This window comes from Ambystoma mexicanum, chromosome 11, assembly GCF_040938575.1.
Source record: "Ambystoma mexicanum isolate Mex_15411 chromosome 11, UKY_AmexF1_1, whole genome shotgun sequence".
Lineage (NCBI taxonomy): Eukaryota > Metazoa > Chordata > Amphibia > Caudata > Ambystomatidae > Ambystoma > Ambystoma mexicanum.
Window position 1 is genome coordinate 97,211,542 of NC_090934.1, and position 15,893 is coordinate 97,227,434.

A 15,893-nucleotide genomic window follows, 5' to 3' on the forward strand; every position below is an offset into this window, starting at 1 on the left:
TCCTTCATTTTCTCTCGGGTGTCCCCCCCGGTAATCCTTTTATCTCTTACGCTCTAGTCATTACCCCTTATATATATCTTCTCTACTTCTGACTATTCTATTTTTTCTCTGCCACCCTCTGTTACCTTTCCCTCACTTGTTCTAATGCCTACAAGACAATTGCCAAAGTAACGTATTTATCGTTTCACTCACCGCTCGCATCTTTTTCCTCTCTGGAGCTTTGGGATCACTGCCCTTCCGCTTCAGCCTCTTGCAGTCTTTATGTCCGATTGGCTGCCCGTGGGAATGAGAAGGTTATGCTTGGAAAGGCGGGTTCCTTCAGACCCACTGCAGATTTTTATGGACTTACACTATCATTGTCCACAGGAAGCTACTCAGCCGGAATGGCGAAAGGACTTGTGATATTGCCGAAGGCCTAGAGTTACTTTGTGCCGTCGGTCTATTGGTGTCTTAGAATTATATAATCAATAATCGATGGCCGTAACCATCCTCTGCTACCAAGTGTACATGATGGCGGGATATTCACTGACGGGCCCATAGGTCAGTGCACACCCTCTAGTACCTGTAAGACAAAATAGCTGCACCCTGTGAGGGAGGGGGTGCAGTATTCACTTACTCCAACACTACTTAATAATGAGGACTCAGTAATTTGGCAAAGGGGAGTCCGTTTAATGGCAAGTACATCAAACAGGGAAACAAATGGAAATCAGCATCGTTGCGATCACCTGTCTCGCTCCAACTTCCTCGAACTTCAGTCAAACAGCAATAGTTATAGGCAAAACTCGTCATCACTGACGTCTAACTCTACAAATTCGTCATGCAATAAAATTGGTTAGGAAAGGTAACTTAAATATAGGTGCTATAACTGTATATGGTAACAGAGCATGCAGATTGTATAACTCTTATCGGGTGGGCGTTTACGCCCATCCCCCTACATCACGCGTGATAGAAGTCACTACAACTACGACGTCCCATTGGTTATAGTGTCTATATGACCCTAGATAACTTGGTCCATTGTGATTGGGCGGGTTACACCCCTAAGCATAAATCTCCACTTTAATTAGCAGCATGCAGACTGGAGTCGCACTTGTATAATGTGCCTTATTGAGGTAGATATATGGTTGGGGCTTGCCGCTCTATTCTTCCACAAAGCATTGCAAGCCGTATCGTTTCCTTAGCTTCTTGCGTTCCAAGCCTATTTACACGAGTTTAGCTGGTTAGATTCTTCCATCTTGTCTTACAGCAACGTTGCCTTACGTTTCAACATCGTTTCCTCTTTCCTGTCTCTTGAATCTGGTTTCGAGGCTGCTCGCACTGGCGTGTTACCTTTCTTCATATGCGAGTCTACTCCGGCCCTCGTGTCATTACCATTTGCCGTCTGTCAAGGCTCTTTGTGTCTCTTCATGGACAGTCTGTAAGTACTCATCGTTTCGTATCAGCGGCTGGTATGGCTGTCTGATAGGGTACTGTGCTGCCCAGGGTTGTCTGGTTATGGGCGCTTCAACAGGTATGGCTCTTCTGATGTACACTGGGCAGAGTCCCATTGCAGCTCTTTGTTGGTTCATCTGCTCCTCATACGTCACATACCTTGGCGAGTACTTTCCTGGTACCTCGAAATGAGGGGCAGGGGTGCAGGCCATGTCTGGGACCTCCTCTACAAAGTAATGCAAACGGGGCTCTCTGCCCATTTTGTCACAACACAACGCTCACACTAACTGTAAAATGGCTGAAAAACCACAAGCCGTACACACTCATTTGGGTAGTGCATCCTTATTGAAGTAAGGCTTGGGCTGTTCTGCTTGAGTGGATGCTTCACAGCGCTTGTAAGTCAATCACTCAGCCTCCCTTGCTTACTACGAATCTCCTCTCACCCCCTTTGTTACTAATCTAACAGTGTCACATAAGGCATGAATAGCCATTTGCAACTGTGGGACAATTTATTTTTATTGCGGCCTGAGTCAATGTTATGGCCCAGTCCCACCCTGAGTACAAGAACGCAGGAGAATTCACTTGGGCTACTTATGTGTGACAAAGGGAGCAAGTTTTGGGGTCTGCCGGGGCGCTGCTCCTTCTAGCCACAGGGGCGTTGGGTCTCATGACTCCATGGAATGGCACTCAGACAAGACAAATTATCCTCTGAGGCAAAAAACCTTGGAGTCATCTTCGACTCCACCCTCTCCTTCACTCCTCACATCAGACCTTTCAAAGAAGGCCCACTACCAGCTGCACCTCCTCTGATGTATTCTTCCTTTTCTCAGTTTCCCCTAGAGGCTCACGGTCTCCAGCGCTCTGGTCCTCTCTAGGCTGGACTACTGAAACAGCCTCTTTCTCAATCTGCCTGCCTCTATTCTCCGTCCTCCTCAACTCATCAAGAACAGGACTGCGAGAATAGTCCTTGGCCTCAATCCCAGGGACCGTATATCTCCAGCTTTGAAATATCTCCACTGGCTCTCAGTGGCTGGAAGGATAAAGTTCAAGACCGTATGCATTGTCCACAAGCATTTCTGGGGCCGGGGCACACACACACACACACTCTCTTCCTAAATACCTTCCTTCTCAAGCCCTTTGCTCTGCTGCCTCCAACTCTGAGGGTCAGACGCTTCTCCAGGCAGAGAGTAGGGGGCAGATCACTTTCCATTGCAGGTGTCTCCCTCTGGAACGGCCTCCCTGCCACTCTTATACTCAAGCTGGACCTCCTGAATTTCCAGAAGCAGCTCAACATTCCTTTTCTGCTTTGCCTTCTTTCCCTCCCCTGCAGACATGTCTGCTGTGCAGACTGGTTGCTTGGTTCCCCTCAGAGTCTGACTGGGTACCTGGCTCCTCTTGACCAGTCTCCCCAGCACTGGCTCCAGGCCTGTCGCACGCTAGGGGTTGTATCTGTAACCCTACAGTCCCCAGCCTCCTGCACTTACCCAGAGCCGCGCTGCCCTGGCTGCAATTCCCATTTCCCATCGCACTTCCCCTGCACTTTGCGTTACCGCACTTGCACAATCTGAATGTCGCAAATCCTAGTTTGTCTTGTCCTCCCTCGGTTGTCTTGTCGTGCCTAGAAACACATATGTACAGGCATGTTATAAATGACTTATCCTATCATGTAATTCTGGAGTGCATCTGTATCTTGTTCCAGCCCAAAACCTCTTAGTTCTTCCTTTATGTATCACACACAGCCTTGTCAAATGCCGGATCGAGGTGTAAGTTTTGCCAGAACTCCTTTCTTATGTCCTGAATGTAATGACACCAGATCTGGGTTTCTGTTGCCAGGTCAGTGAACATAAGGATTTCACGCCCCCTCAAAGAAAAATTCAGCTTTTTTGTAAGATGGTGCAGGATGGGCTCGCTCTTCATCACATCTGCCAGTTCATCTTTGATAGTAGCTTCTACAGTACTCTTACCACCACATCCACATGTAAGTAGTCAGTACACCTGATGCACGAACACCACATGCGTTGCACCCCTCCAATTTCTTCTGTGCCTGAAAAAACCTTCACTGTGTCTCTCAATCGTCCTCGCTGCTGGGAGGCCCAGAGTCTGTACTTTGACTGTCCTCTCCATTTTAGGTTGCAGACCCACAATAGTCACTGACTGTTCTTGAAGCCTTCTAAGATTGGAAAAGTCTGTCTCAAAGTCCTTCACTTTGGATTGTAAAAGTTATGACCCTCTTGGCCATCCCTTCCAACTCCCAGAGAGTCGAATCAATTCAGGGGGGCAAATTTGTCCCTCATGGCTGTGCCCTCAAATTTGAGTGCAGGGCCACCGCCAAAGGGTGGCCATGGCCACCCTTATAAAAACACTGGCCCATTCAATTATGTGTATTTGTTTTGCTGTGCCACCCCAAGGTTTCCAGTGTGGCAAACCCCCATGAAAAATGTGTGGGGGCCCCACTGTTTCTGGTGGTTTCTGAGGGCCTCCAGCAGAGCACCCCTTCTCAGCAATCCTGCAGCAGAGGTTGTGGGCTTTAGACTCTCTGCCAACTCTGATGCCAACTAAGGGTGCCATGAAACTCAGAGAAAGGAGACCCCCGTCTCAGGAACTTGTAAGCCATGATTGCCCAACTCCAGGCCTCGAGGGCCGAAATCCTGACTGAGTTTTCAGGATATCCTTCATTAATATTCATGAGAAAGGTTTTGCTTATATTTAGATTCGTTGTATGCAAATTTATCTCATGAATATAATAGAATGAATTAGGGGTATCCTGAAAACCTGTCAGAAGTCCGTTCCTCAAGGCCTGGAGTTGAACAACCATTTAAACACTTCGGATAGGCCATAAAAAGATGCTGTGCATGGGGACAGCCCAGCTTCTTGTGTATTTTTATAATTGATTTCAAACCCAATGTATAATCCATGGGAATAGATTTAACGCAACAATACTCCATTACCATAATATATGATTCTGGAAACGTACTCGTGTTATCCTTCTTTTCTCCTTATATTGAACACTCTCCAGCATCACAAAATGATCTCATGAATTGACCATCAGTAAACCAGTATGTCACCCCTCCCCTAAAGGAACCATATTTCCATCCTGCTGACATCAAGCTTGCTATTTCTACCTTTAACTGATAGTATTCTTAGTATACGTAACCGTGGAGTAACGGGATGGAAAAAGGATTACGAGGTGGGTGGAAAATCCGGTACAGAATTTGGGTGGCAAAATAGTTGGGAGACGACGGGATAAGAGATCTTGTAAGTTTCTGCAAAAACATGTTATACGTCAATTACCGCACAGGGTTCCCTAGAGAGATGCACTACCAGTGGGGCACAGGGTTCCCCAGAGCAATGCACTGCCAGTGGGGCACAGGGTTCCCTAGAGAGATGCTCTACCAGTGGGGCACAGGGTTCCCTAGAGAGATGCGCTGCCAGTGGGGCACAGGGTTCCCTAGAGAAATGCTCTACCGGTGGGGCACATGGTTCCCTAGAGTGATGCACTGCTAGTGGGGCACAGGGTGCCCTATAGCGATGCACTGCCAGTGGGGCACAGGGATCCCTAGAGTGATACCTGCCAGTGGGCACAGGGATCCCTAGAGTGATACCTGCCAGTGGGCACATGGTTCCCTAGAGTGATGCCTGCCAGTGGGGCACAGGGTTCCCTAGAGAGATGCACTACCAGTGTGGCACAGGGTTCCCTAGAGCGATGCCTGCCAGTGGCGCCCAGGGTTCCCTAGAGAGATGCACTGCCAGTGGCGCCCAGGGTTCCCTAGAGCGATGCCCTGCCAGTGGGTCACGTGGTTCCCTAGAGCGATGCCCTGCCAGTGGGGCACATGGTTCCCTAGAGTGATGCCTGCCAGTGGGGCACAGGGTTCCCTAGAGAGATGCCCTACCAGTGGGGCACAGGGTGACCTAGAGGGATGCCCTGCCTATGGGGCCCGCGGTTCCCTAGAGCGATGCACTGCCAGTGGGGCACCGGGTTCCCCAGAGTGATGCCTGCCAGTGGGGCACAGGGTTCCCTAGAGTGATGCCTGCCAGTGGGGCACAGCATGACCTAGAGAGATGCACTGCCAGTGGGGCACAGGGTTCCCTAGAGAGAGGCGCTACCAGTGGGGCACAGGGTTCCCTAGAGAGAGGCGCTACCAGTGGGGCACAGGGTGCCCTATAGCGATGCACTGCCAGTGGGGCACAGGGTGCCCTATAGCGATGCACTGCCAGTGGGGCACAGGGTTCCCTAGAGTGATGCCTGTCAGTGGGGCACAGCATGACCTAGAGAGATGCGCTGCCAGTGGGGAACAGGGTTCCCTAGAGTGATGCCTGTCAGTGGGGCACAGCATGACCTAGAGCGATGCCCTGCCACTGGGGCCCAGGGTTCCCCAGAGAGATGCACTACCGGTGGGGCACAGGGTTCCCTAGAGAGATGCCTGCCAGCGGGGCACATGGTTCCCTAGAGCGATGCCTGCCAGCGGGGCACAGGGTTCCCCAGAGAGATGCCTGCCAGTGGGGCACAGGGTTCCCCAGAGAGATGCCTGCCAGCGGGGCACAGGGTTCCCCATAGAGATGCACTGCCAGTGGGGCACAGGGTTCCCTAGAGAGATGCCTGCCAGTGGGGCACAGGGTTCCCTAGAGAGATGCCTGCCAGTGGGGCCCAGGGTTCCCTAGAGAGATGCCTGCCAGTGGGGCCCAGGGTTCCCTAGAGTGATGCCTGCCAGTGGGGCCCAGGGTTCCCCAGAGAGATGCCTGCCAGTGGGGCACAGGGTTCCCCAGAGAGATGCCTGCCAGCGGGGCACAGGGTTCCCTAGAGCGATGCCTGCCAGTGGCGCCCAGGGTTCCCCAGAGAGATGCACTACCGGTGGGGCAGGGTTCCCCAGAGAGATGCCTGCCAGTGGGGCACAGGGTTCCCCAGAGAGATGCCTGCCAGTGGGGCACTTGCCAGTGGGGCACAGGGTTCCCCAGAGAGATGCCTGCCAGTGGGGCACAGGGTTCCCCAGAGAGATGCCTGCCAGCGGGGCACAGGGTTCCCCAGAGATATGCCTGCCAGTGGGGCACAGGGTTCCCTAGAGAGATGCCCTACCAGTGGGGCACAGGGTGACTTAGAGCAATACACTACCAGTGTGGCACAGGGTGCCCCAGAGCGATGCACCACCAGGAGGACCCGGGGTGGGCCTGTTTGTCAGCCTGTTTCTAAACTCACATGTGTGGACAGTGGTGGAACAAGAGCGCAAGGTGATACAGCGATGTGCCCAGGATCACACCAGGTGGTGAAACGGTAAAGATGTCATTAGAGTGTAGCCTGCAGTGCTTTGCGTGCATTCGAGAGGATGTGTGTTGCATGATGGGATGGGTGGGGTCATTTTAGAAAGTCTCCAGGTGACCACGGAGCGGGGATTAAAGATAACCTTGATCGATATGTTGGTTTTCCCGGTTCTTTTATTGCAAGTAATTTTGCTTTAGATTTTTTTTTCCTCTTTTGACACACGCCGTTGCCATCCCTTGCTTCAAGGCGCTTCCTGCTCCATCGAAGGCTGCATGGTTGAAGTGGATATGCAGATTGCCCAGCCAAGCCCGGGGGCGCCATCTTTCCCAGTCTCTTGCAGTTGATGCTCCAGGGCTGGTGACAGGCCAACTTGTGGAGGATGCCTGGTGCAGCCATTGCCCAGGCTGTGGCCCTGCTCTTCTGTGCCAGCCAGGGCACCTGGGGCCAGGAATATCCTTTCAGAGACCCTTCCCTTCCCTGGGAGGAGCGAGTGGAGGACCTCTTAAACCGGTTGACCCTGGACGAAATGATACTGCAGGTAGGTTGAGGTGTAACGCATCCGCCTATCACAGTGCAGGAGCAAAGATCACTTTTAATGAGCACCTGACATGACTGCTTTCTAATTGCTGCAAGCTGGTACTGATTTAAAGGTTAAAAAAAGAAATGGAGATGTGAATAATGCTCTATTTCGTTTTTTTTATTATTATTTTTTTAATTTTATTTTTAAAACGATAGGATTTATTAAAAATTCGCCCACCCTTTCTACGACTTTTAAACGGATCCGTTTTTGCTAAAAGGTTTTCAAATGCATTTATAAAAAATGTTTCCAAACTTGCCCTGCTTTAACAAATTATTGTATAGATTAAAAATAATTAAGGCTTATAGCCAGGATTTTAGGAGCAGCATGAATTCTCCATTTTCCGCCTTTTTCCTGTTTCTGGTTTGAATGTGTGTACAATGCTGGTAAGGAAGCTCAGTGGGTTGAACGCTTGCTGCTGCGATCTGTTGGTCGCAGGTACAAATTACGGCAAAACCATTTCAGCATTTCATCCTTCCAAGGTCGATAAATGGGTGCCAGCTTTGGTTGGGTGATAATCAGGGCTTTAAGTGGGCCAGGGCTAGCTAGGGCTCAGCCCAGGCAGTCCCCAAATACTGACACTATGCCAGGGTTCCCTGTATGGACTCCCCTGCCCAGATCTATTCCCTGCAGGAATGCAAATGAAAATAAGTGCCAATACTGCTCTTCAACAGTAGGTGTCACTTTCAGCCATGTTTAGAATCATAACATAAGTTAAACAAATGTGCTTGCTTTCAAACACGGATTGGAAATTATACTAGAATACATTGTTTTCTTGTTGTTCTTTTTACAGCACAGATTAAAACATTTTAGAATTATTTTATTTGCAACAATATGAACATTTGATTGGCACTGTTGGACCACACCTTAGGCCCTGCCTCTTTTAAAGGTTTATCTACTTGGGAAGAGTACCTGCGCAAGACCCTATTTTTCAACCCGCCATCAAATATTGCATCATAACGCGTTAGAGATCCTCCTCCATTTGTTATGATTATTATTATTATTGCAAATAATAAAGTGCAAACTAAGGCCCATACCTTGTTATCCCACTTAAAGCACTGGTGATAATTATATGAAAATGGTGTCCAGCCAAAGGATCGAAAACAAAAGGATCGAATTCTATAGTTGAGTCAAAAGGACTCAAAAAAATAAAAATAAAAAAATAAAGGTTGAATACCTTTTTTTAAAAAGTTTTGGTTTCCATTTAGGAAAAAAATTCGACCTTTTTTTTTTCTCGGTCCTTTTGACTCTGAACTTTTTCATTTCGATCCTTTGTATTCAATCCTTTCACCTATAACTTATGAAAATATGTTCTATGTACAGAGCTGTGCCGAAAGCGCTATATAAATGACACATCGCTATCATTATGGCCCCCAAATGGGCACCTTATCTTAAAGCAACTGTAATAGACAAATGAAAACATTAGCTATTGTATCGGAATGTCGCATATAGTGAAGTAGGACCCTGACGACGGCGCACAAAGAAGTCTCATTTACTGAAGCGCGGAGCTGGAAAGATAGCTCAGCAGGTTGAGTGCACACTGCAGACAGGAGCACTCATTATCCACCTGAGTTGAGCAACAGAACATTAGTGAGTTTCAGTACAATGACAGGTTTCATTTAAGTACACAGCCAACAACCCAATTTCTTATGTGTGTAAATGTTTTTGTGCGTACACCTTTTCCTGAGTGGCCAAGCCTCCCCTTGTGCACGCACTTCCCCATCTCCCCAAAGGTCACACATGATGACACATAGGGGGAGGCAGTATTTTAAGAGGGATAACAAATTGAGGGGCCTAACCAGTCAATAAATATTTCTGGGGTGGGGGCATATGAGGTAAAAATTAAGCTGCTAAGGAACATTAACAAGTCGCATGGCCTTGGTACCTTGAGGAGAAGCCTCAGACACCAGGGGAGATTTCCTACTTACCATGAAATGAAGTAACATTTATTTTAAAAGGTATTTTAAATATAATATAATGAATCAGCAGTCAAAAAATCGACTAAAATAAATGGATTCAAATATCAAATAAAAATCTGTAAATTCTGGGGCATTACCCCCATTTCTTTCGAGGGGAAATGCATAATTTAATGTCCCATCATTTTATTAAATATATATCTATTGGCAAAGATTTGGCTATAAAAGTCTGTTGCAATGTATTCGTTCTATTATATATTCCCTTCAGACTCTTACAAAACTATAATATAATCGAACTCAAAATGTATAGAACTCGTGATGTAATACTAATAAAGTGTTGATGGTGACATATAGTGGGCAAGAGCAGTATTGTCAAACATCATCTTTTCATTAACTTGGATCATGTGGCTTTGGAGGAAATCAGTTTTGGGGGCCTCCTCAAAGTCCTGACTCGAGAGCAACTTTTTGACCCTGCCAGGGGTGCAGGTACTGAGCCAGGTGTGTTCACTTTAGAGAGCATGGCGCATCCAGAATCCCAAGTCAGTGAGGTTGAGGCATTTGTTCGATGCTTGACTGTCGCGACATGATGTATGACTGCCGGCTCACCCTTTCTGAGGGTGGGCCCTGTCCAATAATCAGTTTCCCCACAGGCTAGTCAGCCTACAATATTTATCCCTCTTGTTGGAGATTCTAAGCTGTACAGTATGAAATTCCTGCTTTTAAACCCCACAGATGGCGAGAGGCGGAGTCAAGAAAAATGGCCCTGCTCCCCCCATTGAAAGGCTTGGTATCAAGCCCTACTCCTGGAACACAGAGTGTTTGCGGGGCGACGTGGAAGCCCCCGGTTGGGCCACCTCCTTCCCACAAGCCCTGGGGCTGGCGGCTTCCTTCAGGTGAGACTACAGGGGTCTGTAGCGCTGGAATTCAGTCTGAATTGTGTATCACCACGTGACCTGATTTGAGGAGCCTAGAGGGTGTGTCACACTGTTACCAATGCGGGGAGGTGGGAGGAGGGCTTTATTTACACCAATGAACAGTGTCTTACACTGAGATCACCTGGATACACTTTCTGGTTGGTTTGTTGCATTGTGTCAAGCCATGGGCCACTTTGCTCATCCACGTGCAGCTGTGGAGTACTTTCTTACACACTACACACGTGGGGTGGAAGGGCCAACACAAGATACACACGAGGCCCAAGTCAGAGAGCCTTTTATTTCATTTTGTAAATGTATTATTATTTGTACTCAGTTCTAAAAGAACGTTAACAGACGTCTCAGTTATTAAACATTTCATAACATTTCACACATTACAATATCCATTTCAATTTCCATTCCAATGTTATTTCAGTATAGGGTTTGGGTGACTACAGGTTCTGGGGGGGGGGTTGACCTACAACTAATAAAGGTTTTCCTAAGTGGGTAAACTAAAGCAAAGTACATTTTTTCTCCCAGATGTAAACACACTTGGTGGTTTTATATTCAACATAAGGTTCTTTAAACTTAAGCTGGCTCACCCTTGACACCCTGTTCTATAAAACAGAGTCTCCAAAAGATATCCAACAAAAAGTTACAGCACCCAATCTTTATAAATCCTTAGCTTCCAGGCTAATTAAGCTAAAACATCAAATGTTCCAGAGTGTTCCTAAAGCAGATGTCACAAACTACTCTTCAAAGTCCACCCCTGATCCATTGCAACAAAAGATGAGGGATCTTGGAAAGTGCTTGCAGCAGTTACTCAGAGTCTGGTCTCTCTTGTGTCTCGCTGTTTCCACTTGGTCTCCAAAGTCCTCCCCGTGGCCTCGGTCTTCTGACTCTTCTGAGCTTTGGGGCTTTACAGGATTCGCAACAAGTCATTGGCACAGGCCTTACCTTCTATTAAGATTGACGACAGGCCCCTTGTGGACCATGTCTTTCTCAAATTCACTCCAGGTACCTCCAGGAGCCTGGGTTTCTCAGCAAGTTCCTTCTGAACCTTGCCATGCTCAGGGATCATTCACAACAGGTCCCGCTGGAACTTGGGATTCAAAATGGATCCTTCCTGGACCTTGGCTTTCTCAGGATTCAGACGTAGTCAATATAGGGCCTTGCAATTCACAACAGGTCCCCCTTGGAAGTTGGGGTTCAAAACAGATCCTTCCTGGACCGTGCCTTTCTCAGGATTCAAAATGGCCGACTTCACGTTTGCAGAGATGGGTGTATCCACCCCTCCCCCACCATTGGGATCCTCGTCAAACAGCCAATCCCATGATGTCCTCCAGTCCCAGGTCAGGTCTTGCCTTTGGTTCCCTTGGGATTGGGAATGGATGCTCCAGAGGAAGGTGCCGCTCCGGCAACCTGGTGATTCGCTCCTTCCAGGGTGTCCGTGCCTGGATGACACCTAGCCTGATAACATGGAACATCTTTCAAGCTCTCCTGATTCTTTTAAAAGCCAGCTCCCAGCACTGAAGTGAGATGGAATTTTGGGGCTGCAGATGGGAGTTGGAGGTGTAGAAGGAGCTTTGGAGAATACTCGCGGCGAGATTAGAAGGAGTTGGGGCAGGAGGATGGAGGATAGAGAAAGGGGTATGCAGTGATAATATTGAATACAAAACAACTAATGAAAAAATAATGAATGAAAAAACAACTAATACCAAACTAACTAATTTTGAAAAAAAACTAAAAATGGGGTTGTGAGAGGGAATACTGGTTTTGGGGGTGGGAGAAAGTATTCTTTAAAAAAACACGGGAGATTTGGAGAGGGGACCACCCCTCCTTTGAAATTGGTTGTTTTGTATTAGTTTTTTTTTTCATTAGTTATTATTTCATTAGTTATAATTCAATGTAACCAGAGATAGGTATCCAGAGTGCAGGAGAGGAGATTTGGAGTTGTGAAAAGAAGTGGCCACGAGGGAGATCAGAAGGGAAGTTTGAAAGGAGTGGTGTGGAGGAGAGGTGGAAGACTACTAATGGAGAGGCGGACGTTGAAAGGAGTGATGAGGAGGACAGGGAAACATCGGGTGAGGTGAAGATGAGGTTGCTGGAGATACTTTGAGGGCTGAGGTGGCGGATTGTGGTACGGAAGAGATTGGAGATTGGAGTGATGGGAGGTGATATTGAGTGAGGTGAGGAGTGAAAGAGAAAGGTGGATGAGGAAATATTAACAGGTGGAAATACAGGAGTTTGGAGGTGATATCCTGGGACGGGAAGAGGAGAGTTCAGGCAAGGAGGTTGGAAGGGTTGGCAAGTCAGGCCCTAAAAAGGCCAGAGGAGTAGAGGTGCTAGAAGCAAACCCTAAGACTATAAAGCGGGATCCAGGAATTGGTGAAGGGATGAGAGCGTGATACAGCATTAAAGAGCTCCAGTGGGAGCAGCGGATTAGTGAGTCGATAAGACGGGAGTAGGTGGTGAGGAGCAACATACGAAGTAAGGAGGATGGAGCTGAAAGAAGGCAGGAGGAGATTGTTGGAGAAGAATCGAGAAGAAGAAACTCAAAGCGTGAATCGCACCCGGATCCACAGGGGATTTGACAGAAGGAGTGGTGGAGGTATGAACACATGGAGGAGCATAACGGAGAGTAAAAGGAGGAGAGAGTGTGAGGTACAGGAAATGTCGCAATAGGCACAAGAACATTGTGATTCGTCAAGTATTTGTTTGAGGATTGGGTGTTTGGGTCTTGAGCCAGGATCTCATGACCGGTAAGTGAAGGAGGGACCATGGCTGTGCCTCTAGAGATACCCAAGTGACTCGCCTTTTGATGGAAGCTCTAGGGATCTGATTCCGCGTTGCCTAGCTCCAACTCTCGCCAGAGCCTAGGCATAATATGTAGGTACACGCAGGGCCCTGAGATCCCGATGAAGGACATTTGCTGGAAACGACAAGAAGTGGAGGGCCAGTATTTACTGGGGAGAAAGCCAGAGACTTCTGTCAGAACCCAGAGACTTCTGTTAGAACCCATGCACTTGTGTGAGAACTTGGAGACTTGTTAAACTTAGTCTTGTGTCACAACCCATTGACTTGCACTGCACTGAGCATTCCCTTAAACAGCAGGTGCTTGTTTGGGGTGTGGGAGGGTGCGTGGTGATGGGGTTTGAGGAGAGCGGGGGCAGGCCAGCAGGGAACATGGTTCCACTACTTATTTTCGTACACTTCGACACTGTAAAGCTCCCATTGGTTTCTAAGACCTCTGACGGTCTGTTTGTTTGTTTTATGTTTGTTTGTTTTTATTATTTATAATGCGCGCCAGACCCGGGGGTATCAGTTATGCTTGTTGCTTTCCTGGGAAGAGGTACTGAGGCCAGTCCACAGCTGTCGGGATCTTTGCTGGGCTAATGGATCTTGAGTGAAAATATATGGAAGCCCGCAGGTTCCACGCCGAAGGCAGGCTGAGTTTAATCCTTTTTGGTCCATGGGCCTCACATCTCGTCACTTCCGTTTGCCATTCACAGCCCCGACCTTCTGTTCCGCATCGCCAATGCCACAGCGACTGAGGTCCGAGCCAAACACAACTACTTCCTGTCCATTGGGGAGTATGGGGACCACACCGGCCTGAGCTGTTTCAGCCCGGTCATTAACATCATGAGGCACCCGCTCTGGGGCCGGAACCAGGTGAGTCCGTCTTTAATGTGACCTCCGTCTTGCTAAGCGGCTATGTTTGTGTCTGTCTTAAGAGTTATGTAAATGTATTATGATGCAAGCCTCATTCTTTGACGTCATTGGTGGATGTGGGGAGTTATGACGTACACCCAATTCTTTGACGTCATTGGTGGATATGTGGAAACATATGGCCGATTCTCAAATCCTTTTTGCGCCAAGTCGCATCTCCTCACTTGCCCCAAAAAAAGGAGCAGCCCAGTTCACAAACGGCATCTGAAAGCACAGCACAAATTCACAATTGGACTGCACCTTTACATGCACAGAAAGGAGGGTCCTCCCCCTGCGCCTTATGACGCAGGCGCAGGGGGAGGCGCAAATCATGACGGGGTCACTACTGACGGCTCCATGTGATTCGGTTGAGGAGAATTCGTCGATTTCAACACATTTTTGTTTACCATTTTTGCCACAGATATACGCGGGGGGAGACCCCCGCACTCCTCCCCTTCGGCCTATCACCTTAATTATTACCCTTACTGACCCCCCTCCACCATATAGTTCCCTTCTGATCATGTCATCATTTCATTTTTAGTTTGACAGCTTAAAACATGGCTGTCACACGTGCATTTCCAACTCCCAAACAGGGTTGGAAATGTTTTTTTGTTTTTTTCCCAAGCATTTCACTGAGACGGGCCGTTTAAGGAACCGTCTCGGTGAAATGCACTATCAGCAAGTGTGTGTGTGCGTGCGCACATACAAGGGTGTGCCAAATGATTACCTACTGCCCCTTAGTAGTCTCCGCAGAGGCGTTACTAGGGGGGGGCTAAGGGGGCTATAGCCCCTGATCTTTTGGTTGTAGCCCCGGATAGAATCTCAGGAGCTACAGCCAAAAGACTAGCTAGCCCCCAGCCCCAACAGTTCTGACATCAGCTTAGCCCTGGGTCTTTTCCAGACCTAGCAACTCCCCTGAGTCTCCGTAAACACAAGCTACGATCCCACATTCCGACATCCACCATGCGTGCCGGAAACGCCTTAACATGTTCATGGTTTGTTGCACAGCAGTACTCTGCATATGAAGTAACATTACATGACTTGCGGGATGTAAACATTCAAAATCCCATGGAACCTGGTCATGCCGACAAAACTCTTCCCACCCAGCTTCACCAGAGAAGCCGGTGGCTCTGGAGCAGCTCCCAGAAATGCTCACAAGTTGTATTCTGGAGCACTAGCTTTTATAGCGCATGACCTGTTGCAGTCTGGCACATGACCTGTTGCATTCAGTAAGTGTGGTTTTAGCACATTGTAAATGCAGGACTACAAGTACCAGAATACAGAGTGAGCCTACAAGCTATGACCAGCTAACTAAGTCCCATCTGACTTGGGACGACTTGAGATGTCTGTACGGCCCTTATGATTTATTTGACTTTAAGCCACAAAGGCAGCGCTCAGAGGAGTGCTTGGTTGGCACAGGCATGTTGCTATGCATGATGTGAAAGAAATTCATAGCACCACAGATAAGGTACAACACATTGTTGTGCATTTAAAAAACAGAAATGCTCTATTCTTCATTCCAAAGGAAGGAGTTCAAAACACAACTTGTGTCTTTGAACTGTATAAGTTCTAGTGTTAATTGCCAATCATGAACAATTAATAGAGGCTGCTGAGGGTCAGAGGATAGGGGCTCTCAGTGATAACATTCAACACAGTTGACTGTGCCCATTCAGCCCTGTATTACATAAGCCCAGCTTCAAATAACGAGTCTGTGTGTTCCTAGCGTGACCAATGCAGCAGACAGTGGGCGTGGGACATCTTGGCATGGCTTTGCACAGGGTTAGCTCACCATACTCTTGTCTACATCCACAAGCACGTGGCTAGCGCTGCCCCTGGCACACCCAGATTCTGTACCACGTAGCCAGTGTTGCTCCTGGTGCACACAGATTTCTGTACCACGTGGCCAGAGTTGCTCCTGGTGCACACAGATTTCTGTACAACGTGGCCCGTGTTGCTCCTGGTGCACACAGATTCTGTACCACGTGGCCAGTGTTGGCGTGGCGAGGGCTGCCCCAGGCGCACACAGATTCTGTACCATGTGGCTAGCGCTGCCCCTGGCACACACAGATTCTGTACCACGTGGCCAGTGTTTCTCCTGG

At 48.2% G+C, this 15,893-nt stretch overlaps 1 protein-coding gene across 2 annotated transcripts in view; it reads left to right on the forward strand.

Moving 5' to 3' along the window:
• LOC138503107 (uncharacterized) overlaps positions 1-15,893 on the forward strand; it is a 112,003-nt gene that overhangs the window by 31,232 nt on the left and 64,878 nt on the right. Inside the window, exons 2-4 of one of the 2 annotated variants that reach the window (XM_069622616.1) lie at positions 6,929-7,220; positions 9,908-10,068; positions 13,599-13,758. In XM_069622616.1, the coding sequence (XP_069478717.1) occupies positions 7,062-7,220; positions 9,908-10,068; positions 13,599-13,758 (480 nt within the window). In that variant the 5' untranslated portion in view covers positions 6,929-7,061. Of the gene's footprint in view, positions 1-6,784; positions 7,221-9,907; positions 10,069-13,598; positions 13,759-15,893 lie in introns of those variants that run through there. The other variant, XM_069622617.1, reaches the window with a different exon arrangement.